Source organism: Mytilus edulis, unplaced genomic scaffold, assembly GCF_963676685.1.
Source record: "Mytilus edulis unplaced genomic scaffold, xbMytEdul2.2 SCAFFOLD_901, whole genome shotgun sequence".
In the NCBI taxonomy this organism is placed as follows: Eukaryota; Metazoa; Mollusca; class Bivalvia; order Mytilida; family Mytilidae; genus Mytilus; species Mytilus edulis.
In genome coordinates, this window is record NW_027268229.1 from 6414 (window position 1) to 30094 (window position 23681).

Genomic DNA, 23681 nt, shown 5'->3' on the forward strand with positions numbered 1-23681 from the left:
ATTCACAAACAAATTCCATCTCATATCAGTCATAAAAGACACTCCACACAGATTGAATCTGAATCAGCAAAAACACATTATCTACGATTTCTTGGAAACATAACAATATAAATCTCCGCACATAATAAATGGTGGTTCTCATTTCTTCTATCTATACTATCTTTACAGTATGTCTTGTATCTCATTTAGTTTTATAGCAGATTTGAGATCAATCGTAGAAAATTTGATTAAATTGGATCCGCTGACATCTTTTGTCATTATCATAGGATTATATACTGATATCAATGTAGAAGGGTCTTTGTTGTTTACTTAACTTAGATTGATAAAATGGTCTTTGTCCTATTGCTGCACATACATCCTGCTTCCTTGTTCCTGCTTATTTCTAGTGTTATATGTTTTTGTGTTAAAACAGGAGAATCATTATTGATTTAGATAAAGCGTCATAAAATGTATGCTAGAGTTATTTCCAATCCAAGGACAAAATGTAAATTGTATAAACTGAACACTTTGTTGTTGATCTGATCAACTTACAAGAACCCTATGTAGCTTGAAGAAACTCTCAATGAAATTTCTTGTTGAAGATATCACCTAAGATTCTGTGATAACTATGCAACATGTTTTCCTTTCTCTTTGTACAAGCATGGAGCAATATAAGTTTGCAGTGTCAACTTTCCACATGTTTTCCATGTTTCAAGATTTGAATAAACAAATGGATTTTTTTTTACAGTCAGCATTTTAAGATCTCTGCGGTTACGAAGTTTTAATGTCAAATAATTTTGTCAAACCTTCACGGAATTTTACAACACTTGGACAGAGCTTCATCTTAATCAAGAGATACGACATAGCAAAACCTTTATTTTTTCAAACTCATTTTCGGTTCTTTCCTTCATGAAAGACAATATAACACGTTTACATTGACATCAGCAATATCAGATGAGACACTTGGAAAACTTTATGAATTTTTAGATTGGAAATTGACACCTTAAAGACATGATAGATAATCTAGAAAGTATTAGAAAATCATATCTTGTCACCTAATCTAATCCAATTACTTATACAAAAACAAAAATAGATTTTCTTGCATAAAGCATATAGTACATTTGTACTTTTTGATTCAAGGGAATAGAGGGTATAATTGTGAAACTGCAACTCAAGAACATAACATTAAAAGAATGGATTAAGGAATTCAATCCAAATTTTAGCTAAAACCACACTTATGGTTTAAAGCCTTCTAGAGCTTATGTTTTGAAGTTGATAACTATACAGAATTTCAATAAAGCTTTTGTATTTTCATATAAAAGTTTGTTGGCAAAATTTATATAAATTTGAATAAAACTAGTTCCTAGACCATATGAAACAGTTTGGGCATGCAACTTTTTAGGCCAGTACAATTATAGAAAATAAATCATTCATAATACTGAGTTTTATGAAAAACTATTGTCTGAGTTTGCATCTGGGAATAGTACAATTTACCTTTGCCTCATTTTTTCTGTCAGAAAAAGTACATCAGACATTTAGCCAAGTTCTCATTAAAGTTTATCGCTAACTATTAATTATTATCTTCTTTTTTAGTATGGATCATTAACATTGATAGATTTACATTTATTTTGTTTACACCATCATATTTCATATTTTTACATTTTCCTAAAGATGATTGATTAAATTGTGTAGGAGTCATGCATTGTTATGGAATAAATTTTAAAAACAGATGGAATCTTTCTCATTATCATCATATACCTACTGTGTAAATCTTTATCCGATTGATGACCAATAAACAGAATTGTCAGAAAAGTAATTAAATGCAATAATATGTGCAAATGTTTATAGCAAATAATGATACAAGTACAGTGTAACCTGTGTTATCCGACACACTAGGGGACCAGACATTTTTTAAAATTAATCTGTTAGGAATACTTAGCTTTTTCTGAAGGACAAGCATATTTTCAAACCATGAAAATGTGTCGCTTAAAGCAGGATGTTGGAATACTCAGGTTTGGGATAAGACAGGTTACACTGTAATTTGATTTTTGGGGAAAGACGGCTTCAAGCCGTCAATTCCCTAATGGGGTTGGCCAGAGTATCATTCCCTCACGTCAATCATTTTGTTTTGATAGTTTGGAAACCCCCTTAAAATGTCATACTGAAATTGATTACAACGGAGAACAGATTGACTTTAAATACATTTTTTACACATTTCCTTCTGTTTCTCGTGAAATTATCGTATATTGAGCTTTCCCTTACACTATATACGTTCTTTTACAGTCCGGAAAATCAGTATTACGAAATATTCTAAATATATCTAACCTAGTGACGTCATTGTTGGAATGCCACACTACACAGGGATATCCTTTATTCATTATAAAAATCATTCACAGTATTTGTATACTAATTAAAAATTCGTATTTGTTAAATGGAAACCTATTGATGTTTGCTGTAGTGTAGGTGATTCACACACCAATATGCAATGCTTTAATCTGAGGCTATAATCAGATAATTTGTAGGTCAACTTTCGCGGGAAACAATGTCAATGGGGATACATGAGATTGGGGAGAGAAACGTCAGTTTTCATTGTTTCTGTAAAGTTCTGTTTTTAGAATCTTCCTCCATTCAGGAGCACCTCAATTGATGAATACTTATACACTAAAATCAAAGTAAATGTTTCTGAACACTTAAAATGTGACATTTAGTATATGATAAGTAGTCTTCTATATAAAAAAAAATTGTGTACCAACATAATTATTGAAATGGTTAAAAAAAAATTGAAAAAATAAAATGTTGCTTTTTGTAGTTTATACCTATTGAGATTGGGGAGAGCAACTGCAGTTTTCATTCATTCTGTAAAGTTATGTTTTTAGAATCTTTCTCCAATTAAGGAGCATCTCAATTGATGAGTTATTACCCACTAAAATGAAAGTTAATGTATCTAAACACTAAAAATGTCACATTAAGTATATATATGATAAGTAGTCATCGATTAAAAAATAATTTTGCGTACCAACATAATTATTGTAGTGGTCATTTTTTTGTCATTTTTTTTTTTAAATATTGCTTTTTGTAGTTTAAAGCTATTTATTCATGAATTTTACAAATATATCAAAATGTGGGATCTGGAAACAAACTTCACACAGCTTATATCAATCATATTTCGATTTTATAAGTACATGTATCCCTGTGATGAGAGTTGTAACTGGGAATTTTATCAATGGAAAATTAAAACTGAATAGATTTTTCAGTCCTCACCTTCTTGAGAATACTGTCACAAAAAATTGAGAAAGGTCTTAGCCTGCCCTTCAGTTGTACATAATTAAAATTCTAAAATATATTGTAGTAGTTGTTAAATTCAATTGAATTTTAGATAATTAACTGCCAAACTTTAATCAAATGTTTTGATTTAGAAGGTGCAGATCTCATTGGTCCAAATTGTCTCTATGATGAATTCTTGACTAAGGAAATGAAATAACAATAAACAACAATTAGTTTCATTATTGTCAGCCTTTCTATATGTTCTAGCTGTTCTTTTGTTCATTCTTTGTATGTAGACTATCAAAAGATACCCCCCTAAAAAATTGAAACAATGGCCGTCTTTTCCCTCAGAGCTCTTTAGCTCTTTGACTATTCCATTTTGTCACATTTAAGATTGTATTTCATCCATTTGAACAGCATTTTTCTTTTTTGTTTGGCTCATATATAAAACATGAAGAATTGGGTTTTTTACTAGCCCTTGAAGCAGAAACTTAATCTTACAAATAAAGCTTACATTCAGCAACTTGATATAGGAGAAACTATAAATTTAGATCTAATTTCCTAATGCATGTAGAGCAAGACTTTGGTTAGCTTGCTTGTATATTGTACAATAGTAATTTGAATAACTTCCCAACAAATATGAATATAATATAATTATACAGCCAGGTTTAACTATGCCTATATACTAGTATACTGTTTGAATATGTCAATCTTAATTACAAAGCTGTGTACACATTTATACAAACAAAGCAAACAAGTCAACCAAAGTTTTACTCTACAAGCATTAGGAAATTTAGCTGTAACACATCTCTAGATCTAAAGGTTACTGATCTAATAATTGCTTCTTTCTCATTATCTAAAATGGTAATTTTTATGTTCCCGGATTGTTAAGGAATATATCATATATTGTTCTTAAAATCTGTAGGGAAAGTGGTTTAGATTATAATCTATCAAGAAACCGACATTTTTACATTGTTTTATCAGTAAAATGGTTGTTTTATACAAAAATCAGTTTTTGTTAGAATGCTTGATATGACTATGGACTCTCGGGAATAGGTAAAAAGGTTAATATATAAGAATCAATACCTGTTGGCAGTGATTTAAGTAAACTTGAATAAATTGGAACTAAGCGCTTATTTAAATACAGTCTTATCCTTGATTTGTTCGACTTTCATGAACTAGCATTGTTCTTCTCATCAATATATGCCAGACTATCGACAAGTTCTTTGTTTCAAAATTAGATTAACGTCAAAGACGAAATTTGTAAAATGAATTATTCAAATTCTTAAAGCATTTATATATCTATCTCTTGCTTTTCTTTTTGGTCATAATAAATATTTCTAGAATGAAAAGTCAATTTAATTCAAATCAAAGATATAACAGTAGGATAATTCATGGATTGCTGTGGTTGGAATTTTCCTATAGAACTTTTATCATCAAATAGGGAATTACATGTTTAATAGAACTTTAACTAACCTGAAATAAGAACATTAGACATAGATTAAAATATAACTCCAGGAAAAAATAAATGAAGTGTCTACCTCCATTTTTAAGTTTTTCATTTGATTAAAAAAAAATCCTCCACAGTGGCTTACAAAAAGAGTATATGACTGTATTTGATAAACTCATACAGTGAAACCTGTTTAAACAAAACCTCTTCAGGACTTAAGATTTTGTTTTCGGTTTGGGCGATATTCGGTTTTATCAGGTTCACAACGCATACAATTTGATGTGACGGTTTTAAGAACATGTTTGGTTTATACAGGTTTCAGTTTATGCAGGATTTAGTTTAGCCAGGTTTCACTGTATTTGCATAGTCACATGGTCATCCATCTCCTTTGTGACATCATTTACTAGATAGAGGAGATCTTTTGTATCCCTGCACTATTAAAGTTCAACAAGCCTCTTCCTAGTTGTCATTATGCAGGTGAAAGTAGAAATAATGTTTGTTTTGTAGGTACTTAAAAATCACAATTCCCTAATGACAGCAGTGCTGATTATCAGGTTATAAAATTTAATCTGCTGAATAATACTTGAATATAGCATCATACTTTTCAACTACCCCACTCACTCAACATGTGAAGAAAGTGATGATAATTGATATCCCTAGACACACATACATTGTTCACTAAAACCAGTCCAATTTTTTAAAGAAAAAAGCAACAATCTTGAAAGTGGACTATTAAGGCATGATGTATTCATCATGTGTCCTCTTCTCTTTCTCAAAAACATTTTGTGTTAGAACTTGAACTCTAATTAACTGATTTAAAAATTAAAAAATAAGACATTATGGTCTGACTGCTAACCTTTCCAAGTGTTGAATTACTTTCTTAAGTGACAATTTCTGATTTAATTGTTACAAAGTTATGTGGCTTTTCACAATTTATCATTTGACATTTACTAATTCTGGTTTGTTCCTGACAATTTCCACCAAGAATTACTAATGATTAGAAAAATAAGTCTGACTGTCTAAATCATGGACGTAACATAGACAATAACAGTTTCATGGTCTTATCTAATTTGATGATTCCTCACTTGTCATTGCACTATTATTGTTGGTTCTTAGTGAAATCTTGACATTATTCTTTTCTAATCACAGCGTTCTAAAAAAGTGGTGGTTCAAGGGATTTGTCCACCAAAATTTGCAAAAGGCCGACACACATAAAAAATAAATACTTTAATCATAAACTTTGACTTGTGCTGCTTGCTCATTTAAGTTTTCTTTACCCTGTTTAACTCAAAATGTATGTTTTCAGAGAATGTTCACTTTTTGACATTTTTCTTTTCTTTCTCTCGATTTTATGTTATAAATACAATTGGATTAAACCAAATTTGAAAATGGCCATTTGCTGATTCTCTATTCAGCCTTGTTATTAAGAGTAAGAGCAAGACTGGTTGGTTTAAAGTTGAATAATCCACTTGTATTATATGTTTGGATATGGTGACAATATAAAAAAGAAGATGTGTTCTGATCACGAATGAGACAACTTTTCACAATTTAAGAGACCAAATGACAAAGAAATTAACATCTTTAAGTCGCTCTACAGCCTTCAACAATGAGCAAAGCCCAAGTCTTCCTACTTTCTGTTTCCTTGTGATATTTAAATTAAAAATCAGACTTAAAGTCAGTGAAGTTGTAGAGTGTTGATTTAAAGCCGGGTTTAAATTGACATATCATATCACATATTCATGTAACAATAAAAAAAACATGTAATGTTTGCCACTGGACATTTAAAAACATTAAATAATCCATCTATGCTTATTGTGAAGATAATAACAAGGTAAAGATTGAAATTTTTGTCTTCTATTTTTAGGAAAAGTTTACAATGTAACTCCATACATGGAATACCACCCTGGAGGTATTGAGGAACTGATGAGGGGTGCTGGGCTGGATGGTACACAGTTATTTGATGAGGTATAGTTATGTAATCAATTAGAGGTGATTTGCTCCTTGTTGAAGGCTGTACGGTGACCTATTTCTGTTTTATTTTGTCTCTTGTGGAGAGGTTTCTCATTGGCAATCATACGACAATCTTCTTTTTTTTTAATATTGGCTGGAGAGAACACACTTATTTGCAGAGATATAAGTTTGTGATCTTAAAAACATTCTTGTTTATATCCGACTTTGTCCATTGCTCAACTGTTGAAAGACTTTGGATTTTTTTTTAAGTTCAAGGTCAGATATCAAAGGTCAAATAAAGTCAGTGACTTGCAAGATTGTAACAGTTTGTAGGCATAGTAGAGATCTAGTCTTGCATCTTCTTTCTCAAACAGTTAAACAGCGTCCAAAATTCAGTAATGGAGACAGCATAAAAACACATTTAAAACAGAAATCATTGGTAAAAAATCATGGTACTTATAAAGAAATTTTTAAATTACAGCTAATTTCCTAATGCATGTAAAGCAAGACTTTGGTTAGCTTGCTTGCTTGTTTTGTTTGTATATTGTACAATTGTAATTAGGGTAACGTCCAATCAAATTTGAATAATATATACAGGTTCAATTATGCTTAAATGTATTGTTCAAAGATGTCAATGATAATTACAAAGCTTGAATTAACGTTTATAAAAAACAAAGCAAGCAAGCCTACCAAAGGTATACTCTACAGGCATTAGGAAATTACTGTAACTATCCAAATAGATTTGAAATGCGATGAAAAGAACAATTTTGCAGTGCCCTTGATCTGATTCTGAAAAATCAAAGATTCTATAGCTTTTATCAGTCAAGCAGTACATGTTTGATTTCGTTTGAATAAAGATATAATCAGTTTTATTTGTAAAGGTCATTGACTTGTTCTTAGTCAATCTACAAGCTTTTATTGAGATTGATGTATTCTCAATGAACAAATGGCTGATCTGGCATGCTTGTCAAACTTTTAAATGGTATTATATACTTCTAAGAATTGATACATCTCAGTTTTAGTTGCTTAAATTTTGATGTATATTAAAAGCTCAGATTCAAGGTAACATTTTTTTTTATTGTCCAATTTCCCCAACCAAATCAACAATCTTGAAATTCTTGATCATGTTTAGTAACCTTGATTTTGAAATGTCTTTGAAATATTTTTATTCATTAAGTGTTATATGTTTTAGAAAGTCAAAACTCTGAACTTTTAATAAACACTTCATTGATAGAAAGCAATGTATTCTGATTGGATAAAGAAGGCGTTGTATACAAGAGTTGTGTTAACTTTGGCTGTTTACAAGTTAGGGGTGTTGGTTTAATTAGTTTATGGGTGAAATTGTTATTTTATTTATAGATAGTTTTGTATTGAAATTGTGTTTTTTCTGATTATGATTGCTTTGAAATTCAATATTATTTTCATCAAGTTTTTCATTAAAATAAGAGGAGAACATGTCTTCAAAATGAAATTTAATTATTTTTTTTTCAATTGGCATTCTTATATTACATACTGTATCCATATACAAATGTTAAAAACATGACATTAATACAGAAAATAGGTATTAAACAAAATGATTGATTTATGAGGATTCTTTTTAAATTACTGTATCTGTTAATAACATAGCCTTTGGGTTGCTATAGTCTAATTAATATTATAACGATGAATAACAAGTTAGTTTCTGGATCTATGATGTTTTCCCTTCCCGGCCTGAAATGACCGTTGTAAAGGGAAGTCATGGGTATAAATTTTTCCAGCATTGATAGTACAATGTATAAACAAATGTTTACCCTTTTCTAGTCAAATTATAATTTAAAAGAAAGTAAAAAATTAGCCTCTATACTCTTAATCTACCATCGGTAATGAATTTACCAAAATTTTTGTTTTTGGGGTTGCTTCACCTTTAACATTTAATTGTTTCCAGTTGCAGATCTAGGGAAGGGTTCAAGGGGTTGGACCTCTCTCCCCCACCCCCCCCCCCCCCCCCCCTCTTTTTTTATTGATAATCAATACATTTTAATCGGAACATATGGTTCGAACCCCTTTTGAAAATGGCTTGATCCGCACATGGTTTCTCACAGGTACTTATATTCCCATAAATTATATTGGGATATCTTTGAATGTCAACAATAAGGAGATGTTGTATGATTGACAATGAGACAGCTTTCCACCAGAGGCCAAATGAAGTGGATTTAAGCAACTATAGGTCACAGTACATCCTTCAACAATGAGAGAAAAAACAATTTGTATAGCAAGTCATAAAAGGTTCTGTCAAGGCAAAACGGAAAACTATTCAAACGAGAAAAATATCAGCCTGATTTATGACCTATTGTTGTTTTCAATTCTGCTGCAAAACAGCCAAGATATATGGCTATGTAACACATCTTTCTTCCATCAATTATATAACTGTTCATGGATATATTCTCAATAAAAAATGACAAATTATTTTCTTGTACAGAACTTTGCATCGCTTTTCTGATATATACTTTATTAACTCATACAAGCCTTTTCTGATGTATACTTTATTAAATCATACAAGCCTTTTCTGATGTATATACTTTATTAAATCATACAAGCCAAAAAGTTCACTGAAATAAAGATAAAATATAATTGCACATGATAAATGTATATATGTTTGATATTTTAAAAGGTTCACAAATGGGTAAACTTTGAGTCCATGTTGGAGAAATGTTATATTGGTAAACTAAAAGTCACCACTCCTATACACAAAAGAGGTTTGTATTAACAATTGATTATGTGTAAACAAAAATTACCGTGCAGAAATGAACAGTAAAATCATCAGTGGTGCGTAAAAGCAGCCAACCTTAGACCAAAATTTATAATACTTGTATTTAGGGTTCCCTGCCCTACATTTGGTTATAGCAAGAACATAGAATTCACCTCTCCTCACCTATCCTCTTCATTGGCGGATCCAGAAATTTTCATAAGTGGGGGCCCACTGACTGACCTAAGAGGGGGCCCGCTCCAGTCACGCTTCAGTGATTCCCTATATAAGCAACCAAATTTTTTCCCAAAAAGGGGGGGCCAGGACCCCCTGGCCCCCCCCTAAATCCGCCTCTGCTCTTCATGCCAGTCTGCATTTAAGGCCCTACACAGAATAACCAATATAAAACAAAATTTGTCTGTAGATATTGTGGAATCTGACTCAAAAAGCTTACATTAACTCTGTAACAGTTTTTTGTCTGCTTTTATGACCCACCTAGCATTATGTATTTCAGTCTGTGTGTCTATTCGTCTGTCGGTCTGTCCATTCATTCATACGTCTGTCTCACTTCAGGTTTAAGTTTTTTTGTCAATGTAGTTTTTGATGAAGTTGAAGTCCAATCAACTTGAAACTTAGAACACTAGGTTGGAGCTGGAACTAAGACTGACTGACTATCATATAGCCCATTGAAAATTGAACCATTTTGTTGAATGACTGCAGTTAATGTTTTATGCCGAAGCTGTCATGGAGTAGGCATATAGTTTTGCCTTTATCGGTTTGTATGTTTGTACATATGTATGTCTGTCCTTCTAAAAGTTGATGTCTATTCTCTAACTTTAGTTTGCCTCAACCAAATGTTATGAAACTTATGTACAATGCTTATTACTTTGCCTCAAGGTGTACTTCAGGATACTTCAGGGTGTTAAAATATCCATATCTATGGATATGAAGGTAGATAACTTATGATATACTGAGCAGTAAGGAAATAATGTTTGATACTATTATATGTATTATAAAATAAGGTAGATAACTTATAATATACTGAGCAGTAAGTAAATAATATTTGATACTACAATGTATTGTATGTAGTATAAAATAAGTCATAATGTTTATGATTTTTTTTCTCCAGAAAGCACACCTGCTCAACCAGCTCAGATAAAAAATTTGCAACAAAATGGTAAGGTCATTTATATAAAATGTAGTGAATACTGTAATACAAAAATACTGAAATATAAAAAAAAAACCCAGCACATTTGTGTTATTGAGCTTATTATGTTGATATAAAATTGAGAATGGAAATGGGGAATGTGTCAAAGAGACAACAACCCGACCAAATAAAAAACATTAGCAGAGGGTCACCAACAGGTCTTCAATGCAGAGAGAAATTCCCGCACCCGGAGGCGTCCCTCACCTGGCCCCTAAACAAATATATACTAGTCCAGTGATAATGAACGCCATACTAATTTCCAAATTGTACACAAGAAACCAAAATTAAAAAAATACAAGACTAACAAAGGCCAGAGGCTCCTGACTTGGGACAGGCGCAAAAATGCGGCGGGGTTAAACATGTTCACATTAATAAGACTATCACAATCTTGGTTTAAGATGCATACAGAAAATCGCCAGGTTAATCTTATCTGCTTTTCTTATTTCATTGACTTGCTCTTTTATTGATACAAAAAAATCCAGGCTTTAAATCAAATTAAGAATTTATTTAAGACTGAAACATGTATTTTTTCTTAATTTCTATAATGTGGAATAATATAGCACAACTAATGTATTGGCTATTTTAAACCATATTTTCCCTTACTCATTTGAAATGTTAGTATTGTCAATATCAAATCTTAATATAGATAAAGTAATGGCTTTTTTGTTTTTTATACTGACTATCAGGATGAATATTAAGCAAGCCTGCAACGGCGAACTGATGAAGTCAGTATAAAAAAGAAAATGGCGTTATTCTTTTCATCATCAATTTTGTCTTAACAATGATTTTTTTTTGAGAATATGAAATAAAACTATTTTTACCACTTTTTAAACATTTTAATATTTGTTCTATTGTCTGTATGAAGTTGCATAGATTAATCGATATGTGTATTTCAGTAAAACTTTACAAAATTTAAACAGCCTGAATATTTTAACAGGGCCTGCATTAGCAGCACTAAAACCTCCATCAGGACCTGTACCACCCAGGTAGGTTGAAGCTGTTTTTTACATCAGAATCTTGTGATTTAAATGGCATGTTTTCAAATGAAAATTGATTTACATGCATTATGTCATGGACATGCTGTTATATGTCTGCAGAAACTGTTTTTCCTCTTATATCTAGTTGTAACCTGATAAAAGTTTGATAAGTTGAATTTTGGCATAAAGAAAACTGATTGATTTACATATTCTGGCAGTAGATATAAGAAGATGAGGTATGAGTGCCAATGAGACAACTCTCTCATCCAAGTCACAATTTGTAAAGTACGGTCTCCAACACGTCGAGCCTTTCTTTGAAAGGAAAGGCCAACCTGGAACAACATCTATTTGAATTGAAAACTTATTATACCCCGCTTTGAGAAAAGGGGGGGTATACTGTTTTACCTCTGTCTGTCCTTCCATCAGTCCGTCAGTCCGTCCGTCCCATGAATATTTTTTCGTCGCATTTTTCTCAGGAACTACAATGTAAGAATTCTGAAATTTGGTTTCACGGTTTATATAAGTCTGCTACACAGTTTGATGTGTTTTCAGATTCATCACTCAACAACTTCCTGTTTACCGAACACTTGTACTATTTTACACATGATAACCAAGTTGAAAATTTCCGTCACATTTTTCGCAGGAACTGCAATACAAGGATTTCTGAAATTTGGTTTCATGATTTATACAAGTCAGCTATACTGTGTGATGCTTTTTCAGATTCATCACTCGACAACTTCCTGTTTACCGAACACTTGTATTATTTTACACATGATAACCAAGTTGAAAATTTCCGTCACATTTTTTCTCAGGAACTACAATACAAGGATTTCTGAAATTTTGTTTCAAGGTTTATATAAGTATGCTATACCGTGTGATACGTTTTCAGATTCATCACTCAACAACTTTCGGTTAACTGAACACTTGTAATATTTTACACATGATAACCAAGTTGAAAATTTCCGTCACATTTTCTCAGGAACTACAATACAAGGATTTCTGAAATTTTGTTTCAAGGTTTATATAAGTATGCTATACCGTGTGATGCGTTTTCAGATTCATCACTCAACAACTTTCGGTTAATCGTACACTTGTATTATTTTACACATGATAACCAAGTTGAAATTTTCGTCACATTTTTCTCAGGAACTACAATACGAGGATTTCTGAAATTTTGTTTCAAGGTTTATATAAGTATGCTATACCATGTGATGCGTTTTCAGATTCATCACTCAATAACTTCCTGTTTACCGAACACTTGTACTATTTTACACATGATAACCAAGTTGAAAATTTTCGTCACATTTTTCTCAGAAACTACAATACAAGGATTTCTGAAATTTGGTTTCATGATTTATACAAGTCAGCTATACTGTGTGATGCGTTTTCAGATTAATCACTCAACAACTTCCTGTTTACCAAACACTTGCATATTTTTACGCTATTAAAATTATCCACTTGCGGCGGGGGGTATCATCAGTGAGCAGTAGCTCGCAGTTTCACTTGTTAAATTAGACTCAGAAATAATGTTCAATAGAATTATCTTATATTTGATTTCTGGAGTTTGATTGTTTAGTTGTGTGAGTTAATTTCAGGCCTGTCTTTTAGAAAATAATAATTGTCAATGGTTTGAAATTCACCATTTTCAGTTAGCTTTAAACATTTTTCAAATTTACTAAACTCCTTGAAAGTGATTTCTATGCCTCATTTATGGACATTATGTTTTCTGGTCTCTGCGTCCATTCATCTGTGTGCCTGTTCATTCGTCGTACCGTTCTTCGTCTATCTGTCCCACTTCAGATTAAAGTTTTTGGTCAAGGTAGATTATGATGAATTGAAGTTCAGTCAACTTGAAACTTAGTACACATGTTCCCTATAATATGATATTTTGGTCATATTTTTTTTGTTTATACAACTAGAAATGTATTCTATAACTTTATAATGTGTAGCTAAGAAGTTGCTACTTTGTGTTTGGCAAAAGTTTAAAATTTTACTGAATCCTCATAATTATAATTGATTGTTGTCTGTTTCACATATACATGCAGTTATCTTGATATTATGAAATTTTTAATGATATTTTCTTGGCTTGTATTCAGTAAGAGCATTGGTAGTGTCAAGTTTCTATTGTAAAAAAGTGAATTTTCATACCTGTCATGCAGCAATGCAACTTCATGCTTGCACACAAGCAAATGAATGAAAAGCATGAGAAACGTGACATTTACAAATGTTTTAACAATAAATGCATAAAATAATGAAAAAAAAAGCATGAGAAATGTTATGCAAACAAATGTTTTTACAACAAATGCATATTTTAATAAAGTTAATTGATATCCCAGAATGTATTATGTTTGAAATAGAATAAAACAAAACACAAAATGATGCATGTCTTTGGAGAATTAATTTGTTTTCACTTGATAAAGAGAGATGTTGAACATGCAACAAATTATATAACATGACGAGATATGTTAGAATAATGAACGAGATAGATAGGAATCTTTTTTTATTCCAATTCTATCTATTCTATCGTCTATTTTATTATGTATCAGTTAAATTGATAAGGTGGCTCAAAATACTTTTAAAAAGACACTTTAAGAATTTAGTACTTTTTTTAACCGTCTTGTAAAATCTCAACTTTCTTCTGTTCTTTGCAATTTGTTTCTGGTAAATGGATAAAATAAAATATATTGTCAACACCAGCTAGCTTTATACCAGCCATTTTTTTTTATCCAAGTTTTATTGCAGTATCTCATATTTGTTCTATTATTTCAGATTTGACTGGTTTCAGAATAAAAACTCTGTGTCACTAGTGATATATACCAAGTGTAAACATATGAGAAGAGACTGTGTTATAATACAAAGATCTGAATTAACATTATTATGTATATTGTATATAGAAGATTATAATTATTTTGTAAATATTGGTAAGTATCTTGTTACTGTTTTCAATTTGATAAAATAATTACATTAGATGTATGTTTCATTATAATACGTGATTCTGATTGGCTACTCTGCAATCTCATATTATTTCTTAAGCAACTTCATTACACAATAAAATTTATCATTCATGTTGAAAAGAGGTCCCACAATAAAGTGCACAGGTAAATTAAATAAAAACTTGATAAAAATCGGGTTTTCATGATCCTAGCTAAAAACTTTAATTATAAGTATTGAATGCTTCTTTTTGTAACTTCATAGGATTGTAAAAGCATTGACTGTGTGCACATTTTTTTTTTAGAATGAAGTGCTTCCGCGCTTCATACAAAATGTACTTCGGTCAACACTTTTACACCCCAATGAAGTTACAAAAAGAAACATTCAATCTTTAAATGAATTTAGTATTCTCTTTTGTGGTATTGTACGACAGGCAGGAAATGACCTTTAAATGCATTGTAAACCAATTTATTGTTGCGACTTTCGTAAGCTGAAAATTACTTGAAATTAAATACTCAGGAATATGTAAAAAATCCGGGTTTTCCCTTGCAAAAATTTCACAATTGAGTTGCAGCCAAAAGGGTTAGTAAGGGCCAAAGACAAAAGTATTGGTGAAAATAAGTTAGTTTACATCATCTGATTGCATGGTATAAGAGATGCAACCATTCAGATTCTTTAGATTTTCAATAGAAACTCATCATTTTATAAATTTCAGTTTATTTTAATTGAATCAGGAAACTTTAGTTTTGGTCAGTTTGTCGTATTTGAAATTATGGCTGAGCTATAATTTATGAATTTATCGTTATATCTCAAATAAGTTTTAATTCTATAGACTAATTATTATTTACCAATCAAATATGAAATGTGTTATATTTTTGTCAAAATGTATGCAAATGACAAACTTGTCATTCTTTAACAATGAACATTGATAGGTTCTAAGGGTAATGTATTTCAGTAAAGATTTAACCAGTGCTGAATTTGTGTAAATTTTATTAAAACAATATGCTTAAAGAAGTTTTCTTTCATTTCAGAATTAGAAAATAAAGTTAAAGATAATTATGATGGTAAGCATAGCCTTAATTCAAAGGTGGATATTTTACACCCCTTTATCTGGGAAAATTATTTAACATATGGAGAGAGATTAAGTTTCCTGGCACAACATCATCACAGCAAGAAAAAAGTGATGATTTTGTGTTTAAATGAATATCTTTTTCATAATAATTTGATGCTCGTCTTATATAGGTTTTTCCCTATGGAAAGCACTGAATTGGCTGTTTGTACATCTATTTACATTTCTTTTTAGATAGCACAAAAAAATATCTAAGATACCATACTTATTTCGTTATCATAAAAAAATATCTAAGATACCATTCTTATTTCGTTATCATAAAAAATATCTAAGATACCATACTTATTTCGTTATCATTATCCTCATAAGACACTCAAATCCATACATTTGGAAAACAAAATCATATACCAAAAAATGAAGATAGATACATGTAAAAGAAGATGTGGTATAAGTGTCAATGAGACAATTTTCCATTCAAGTCACAACCAGTAAAAGTAAACCATTATAGGTCAAAGTACGGTCTTCAACACAGAGCCTTTGCTTTTTAAACCTTAAATTCTGACAAAATTGTGCCAAATATATCTTATATATAACCTAATCAACAAATTAAAGTAGAAATTCCTGTACTTGCTTTCTCATAGTAAATTGATTTTCTGTTCATTTAGACACAATCATTTACGTCTACGGGTAAAACTAAATGTTCTTAAAATGGTCTGTGAAATACTACATTTGAAAAAGGATCTGAAATCAATGTCAATGAGTTTTGTAATCATATTAGGTATCGGAATCAATCTCTTATAATCACTTTACTTACAGTATTCACTTACATATCAAAGCACTCAGAGTCCTTTAAGAATTGATTTAAAAGGAATAATCTGGATTTTATTAGTGAAAAATAGATTGTCAGTATAAATGAAGATCAGACTGACATTAGTTGAGGAAACAAGCTATGATATGTAGATAACATCAATAAACTCATCATAGATACAAAAAAATGTACCATCAATAAAATTTGGACTTGCACCAGATACATGTTTTGTACACAAAAGACTCATCAGTGACACTCGAATAAAAAGGTTAAAAGCTAATTAAAGTACAAGGTTGAAGAGCATTGAGGACCAAAAATTCCTAAATGTTAGATATAAATTCTTGAAAAGTATGCATTATTTTAGACAAAAAATAATCAATTGGAGATTGCTTTTGGGTATATATATATGAATTTATTATATCCTCTTGCGAAGGGTTTTACTGTAAAATACCTGTCTGTATGTTCCATGAAAGTTTGGTCTCATTTTTCATAGGAACTACTGTTCACTGCTATCTGAAATGGGGTTTTAGGCTTCATGTGAGCATGTATAATACTGTGTGATGCATTTCACATGCATTGCTCATCAAATTGCTTATATATTTTTTCACAAAAATTTCAATGTATTAGATTTGAATCCTATTTATCTCAGCACCAATATAACTACAGATTAAAACTTTCTGAAGTTTTCTATCCAGCTTCATTCCACCACTGCTGTGTGGTGTATTTTCGGATATAATTATCAACTACCTATTTCCAAAATTCTTATTTACCTGTACACCTATTAATTGAACTTTTAGGAAATTTTGCTGGAACTAACATCCTTAAATTACGTACCATGCTTCATATGATATAAAAAAGAAGATGTGGTATGATTGCCAATGAGACAACTCTCCACAACAGACCAAAATGACACAGAAATTAACAACTATAGGTCACTGTACGACCTTCAACAATGAGCAAAGCCCATACCGCATAGTTAGCTATAATGAGGATGCTATAGTGGGTGATGCCTTTTCCTATCTGTATACTGTGGTATATTATAGAAGACAGGCATTGTGTGTTCCATACTGTATTATTGCTTAAGTTTTGATTAAATGTAGATTTGGTTTAACACAGTCAAATCAACTTGAAATTTGTACACATGTTCAATAAATTTTAAACTGCAAAATTGGAATTATGACCAATGATTTCATAAAAACTGATTGTGGAGAAGTGCAATAAATAAAATAAAATAATGATGTCAATGGCGGATCCAGGGGGGGTTCTGGGGGTTGGAACCCCCTTTTTTTTTAGATGATCAATGCATTTGAATGGGGACAAATAGTTGGAACCCCCCTTTGTCCTGGGTTGGGAACCCCCCTTTTTAAAATGACTGGATCCGCCTCCGGATGTCCTATGGAAACATATTCCTGTTAAAACATCATATCCTCATATTGAGTTATTAATATTTACAAAAAAACTGAATCAAGTGACAATGGAATCCAATAAATAATTAATTTGTTATCTAAGATAAAATGTCAGTTAGCTTTGGCACTGCAAATATTATGTTGACATCTCCCATTACTCTTATACAATGCTCCAGGAGTTATTAAAATAAGTGATGATAAATCGCTGTAGTTGCTATCAATACAATACTTCAGTGCTTTGATTTATTAGTTTTTAGTTTAAACAATATTGTTTTAATAAATCATCACATTGTGTAATGATAGCAATATGATGCAAATTCATGAAGTACATATCTAGGATTCAGATACATCAACATTTCAGTTTTATAAATCAGTCTCAGATTTTAAGGGTGTACTTAGGTGAAATTGAAAAAAATCAAGAATTTGAAGTTGATACTATTAGTCGAAAATGCATTAGTTAAAGAAAAATAAGGCCAACTAAAATTAATTAGTAGATTTTCATCCAAATTTTTGAAAAAAATGGGGCGGGTGGGAGGATTTTATTTTTAAATTTTATTTCATATGAAACCATTTTGTGACGAGTTCTTCATATATTCAAGTGTAATAATAAGCTTATATTCTGTATACACTGTCACAGGTATAAGGAATCTAACGTACTTATTATGCATTTCATGAACTTTATAAAAAAATAAAATTTGGGGGTATTGGGACATTTTCTGTTAATCAACAAGAAAAGACAATCATGGGTAAAATCTAAGGGCTTGTGTAAATAAAAGGCGCATGTTAGTCGACTTTTTAAACTCAATATACAAGTTCGTGTTTGTGTTTCAAAATCTTTTATCCAGTCATGTTTTCTGTATCAATGGGTTCCACTAGTCTTGCGCTTTGGATATCTTTCACATTTAAACTTCCTGACTCAAAGTCATTGCATAAAAAAATCCAGTTTTCTAATCACAGAATTTGTGACATACCGCAATTTGGGGTCTAGGACACAGCGTATTTCTCGTAACACGAATATTTCACGTCATTCTCGTTATCAATCTTTACTCTCGGAAGATGATGTTGTCATCATAGAGCAGCAGAATATGTCGACAATTATTTTGGTTAGATTTACTCGAGGTACAAAACTGAAATCTGAAACAGGAAGTTATAAATGAAACGAAATTTTAACGGTTATCGGTAATGGAAACGAACAAAATCCGTAAATCGTAAATTTTATAAAATAAAAAAAATCGGGGCAGGACGATTTCAGAGGGGCGGGCGGGGATGAAAATCTATCAATTAATTTTAATTGGCCTAAGCTTAAAATATTAATAGGTTATGGAGCTCCTTTTTTAAATGGTGGATTGCAGAAAAAGGTTGACTCAGACTTTTTCCCTTATATTTGCATTGATGTTATTTGGGTCTCAAATCGAAAGAAAAGAAATTAAGAATTTCTGCTTAAATTTTGGTAAATGATCTTTTATGAGCTATTTTAAAAAGTCTTATATGAAAAGAAAAATGGGTTTTCGGGGGCAAAATATTTTATCCTATATCATAGGATAAAAACCAAGGAGCTCCAAAAAATCTGACTCAAATTCTAAAACCCCACCAAAGTACATCCTTAAAGGACAAAAAACTAGTTTCAGTTAAACAGTAGTAGGAATTTTCAATGGTGTATTTTGCTACAACCCATCTTAGAAATTCTTCTTTAGAGAGAGAGAGAGATTTTTGAAAAAAAGTTGAGAGTTATCATTATTATATCTGGATATTAAACACCTGAATGTAATGAACTTCCAATTTTGCAATGTTCTTGATTTTATACAATTTTATGTAGATAATTATGCAGTTATTTTCAAAAGTACAGAAATCAAAGCATTCTTCTTATTTCATATATTTTATTTGTATTCTCTTTAATTTCAGTACGAATACAAAAAGAGACTGGGAAAACCGAAATTGTATTCCCTAAAGAAGCAGAAAGCCAGTGGTCTTCTATAGGCCGTTTTCTAGACCAACATAATACATTCAGGAATACCAAAGATGTTGGTTAGTATTGGGGTCCCATTGGGGGGTCCTGATCCCGGATCCCGCTAACTGTTTTGTCAGATTCACGTATCCCCTACACTATGTATGTAAGCAATTCTTATTTTTTGGTAATTTTCTGTGTCCCGCTAGACCTCATATCCTTTTTCACGGATTAAATAATTTGACTTTCACGTATCACGCTTACAAAAAATCAGCCATCCTGCGTCACGCTTAGACCCCAATGAGACCCACTAGTATGTTAATAGAACCACATCGAAATTTTTTATGCCTCATTTATGGGAAATATATGCACAAAATTGAATTTAAAATAAAGTTAGCCTCAGCAGTTGTAAGATAGATGAGCATTTTAAAAAAAAGGGGAAAAGCAAAAAAATTGTCACACTAGCTTTAAGATTGTACTGAATTTAAGGGCTTAAAGTGTCAGAATCTAAGATTTTGTTTATTTTATTGATGTGAACTGATACATAAATGCTAAATGTCACGTAGATATAAAACTAATCTGAAAAGCCCACTCTCATTAAACAAGTCTCGCCATTTAAAATATATCAATTACTTAGAGTAAACATGTTATTTTTTCTCCATAAAAAGTAATAAGCTTCAATTACTGAAAGTTCTGTACTGAAGCATTAAGTGACCAAGTCAGCAATAAGATATTGTAAATTTAATGATATGTCTAACATGTTTACATAAAATATGGTAAAAAAATAATGCATTAAAAGTGACATGCGTAACATAATTCAATAGAAACGGATAGGAAATAGGAAATAAAGACAAAATTTAATGATTTGAAAGTGTATTTTTTCGTTAAATGATTAATAATACCTGGGGTTTGACGCTGGACAATAAACCTCATTTTAAACATTTGCTCATTGTTTAAACTTACTTTTCTAAAAATACACCAATTGTATCTCTAGTCTGCAAAAAATTTTAGTGTTTGGCAATGGCACTCATAAAAATGTGTCAAACAAATTGGTAGTGTTGATGAAACTCAATTTTCACATTGTAAGATAAAAAATCTCAGTTCGATTGGCACAAAAAACTTACTTGTAAAATTAAGAGGCAGAAACATGCTGAGCCCCCTCAAAAAATCCTTTGCAAAATTTTTGAAATATGGACTCGCAATCCTGATAAAGAAGATATTAAATTTATGTGGCTTTAGGAGAGGGAACACGAAATTAAAAATATGGTAACAGGTTAAGCACCTCAAATCATGAATAGAATTCTACGTAAAAATTTCATTACAATATTATTCAAAAGGGACAATAGTTTCTCAAGTAAATTTATTGGTAGATATGTGTTCTATATTGCTGTCTTTTTTATTCCAGAAACAACATATCATAGCTGTAATATAGAATCTGTTTCGGAAGTGTCACATGACTGTAAATTATTATGTATCCATCTACCTCCAGAGTTATCTATGTGTGTACCTCTAGGTCATCATGTACATGTACAACATAATATATCAGGTAAATATCTACGTGTTCACTCAATGGTGTATTCATCTCATATCAATTATGACGAAATAACCAGTAAATTATTACAATATTTTGATCCTATTCTGTTGGATACAAATTTTCATGGGATTTCGTGGGTACAGGTGAACCACGAATTTAAATGTTCAACGAAATACATTTTTATACGAAAAAAATTTTGGTCGTATATTGGTATCACGTCGTCATCGTCGTCAGTGTCGTCCGAAGACGGATGGTTTCCAGATAATAACTTAAGTATAAGTAAATAGAAATCAATAAAATTTTAACACAATGTTTGTAACCACTAAAGGAAGGTTGGGATTGATTTTGGGGGTTATGGTCCCAACGGTTTAGAAGTTAGGGGCCCAAAGGGGCCCAAAACAAGCATTTATCTATTTTCAGGAAAATAAGTTGTGTATTAGTATTTCAATTGCTCTGATATTGTACCACAATGTTCATACCATAAAGTAGAAGGTTGGGATTTATTTAAGGGTTATGGGGCAAACAGTCTAGGTATTTAAAAGGGCCAAAAAGGGTAAAAAAAAAAGCATTTTTGTAGTTTCGGGACAATAACTAATGTATAACTGTATGGATCTCTCTGACATTGTACCACAAGGTTCCAAATAACGAAAGGAAGGCTTTGATTCAGTTTGGGGTTAATATCCCTGAACATTTAGGAATAAGGGGCTAAAAAAGGGCCAAAAAGAAGCATTTTTCTAGTTTACAGGCAATAACTTGGGTTTAAGTATATGGATCTCTCTGAAATTATACTACAAGGTTTCTTACTACAATGGAAAGGCTGAAATTGAGTTTTGGGGTTCTTTCTCCAAGGGGGAGGAGGGATTTCAATAAGTGAGTGGTAAAAAAAGGGGCCAAATAAGCATTTTTGTAGTTTTCAGTCAATTAACTTGTGTTTAAGTGTATAAATCTCCCTGAAGTTATACCACAAGTTTCCATACTACAAAGGGATGGTTATGGGGGGTTATGGCTCAAATCATTAAGCAATTAGGTGCAAAAAAGGGGGGAAACAAGGGTTTTTCTGGTTAAAGGACAATTTATACAATATAAAAGCAGTGTAAGGGAGGTAATGCAATTAAAATTTAAAGAATACTGTTATATACATGTTTGAATACTTGATTACCTCCCTTACACTGCTTGTTTTCAAAAGTTTCAAGAAGAAATCTTCAATTGCACAGTATTGTTCAGGGTTCAACCACTGCGGTCGCATAAAGCTGCGCCCTGTGGAGCACCTGGTTCTATTAAGTTTTAATGCAGACTTGGGCAAAACAACGAAAATAAAAGTTTTCATCAATCCACAAAAATTGGTACTCACGAAAATAAATGAATCCACTGTATTGTGAAATAGCTAGTGATACTTATATAATAAATGGCATTTTTTCCTGGCATTAGCATTTTGGTTTCAATATACATGTAGTATTATCTGAGCCAAACATCAAATTTTTCATTGGACAGTTAAATAGATATTTTAGACCAAACATGATTATTTACAGGGGGAAGGCTTTTAAAACATTGAATTCACATGGTGAAAGATGAAGGTTACAGCAGATATACATTTTTGTAACAAGTCAAAGTTTTGTTTTTTAATGGTATCTTTTGAAACATAACCAAATCTTCAGAAAACTTAGCTGGATAAAGTCTCAAAGTGATCGAAATACCTCTAAAGATTTCAAGTCTCAAAGAAAAAGGTCTAAAAAGACTTAAATTTCAGTAAATATTTGGTTAGCAAACCATATGTTTTGAACCATACATCTCATATTAAACGAAAATGGGTAGATAATAAATACCTCTTTGAAAGGACAAGAAAAATTTGATAGTCTTCTCAAGGCTTAAATCCTGGTGTCTTTAAACTTCTATTACTGTAAATTCAGATTTTTATTACCAGTATGCAAATAATGCTATTGCATGAGTATTGCAATAATAAGAATTTGCATTATGATATCTAATATATATACATTTATTAATCTTGAAAGTTTCAATTTAAAAAAAGTAGCAATAATAGTCGCACACAATAATTTCTAAATTTACAGTATATAATTTACCAATTTTTCAGTATCATTAGTATTAACTAATTAATTTATATTTGTTTTTAAGGAATGACAATAGCTCGTAGTTATACAGCTGTGATAAAGTCATTACTACCAGACAAACAAGACGACAGACTTGGTTCTGTTATATACTTAATGATTAAAATTTATAAAGATGGTGCATTGACTCCTTGGATTGGAAGTTTGTCTCCAGGTAATTATTATACAGTATATAAATAGATACAGGATTTCCTGTTTTAAAATCAAGGAAGTAAATTACAAAATGTTCCATGTACTGTATATTCATACATGAGGGGAAATAGGACCTTTATCAGGACTCTGTGATCGGATGTTTTTAAGCTCAGAATTTCAG

At 31.2% G+C, this 23681-nt stretch overlaps 1 protein-coding gene across 1 annotated transcript; it reads left to right on the top strand.

The window, feature by feature from the left end:
* Positions 1-401: 401 nt before the first annotated feature.
* Positions 402-23522, top strand: LOC139507066 (cytochrome b5 reductase 4-like; the record flags this gene model as incomplete). Its single annotated transcript, XM_071295630.1, is given in 10 exon segments — positions 402-449; positions 6558-6658; positions 9294-9378; positions 10498-10545; positions 11513-11561; positions 14322-14473; positions 15515-15547; positions 19669-19791; positions 21117-21257; positions 23376-23522. Coding segments are annotated over 9 exon segments (853 nt in total), but the record flags the coding sequence as incomplete, so codon positions are not given.
* Positions 23523-23681: the final 159 nt, after the last annotated feature.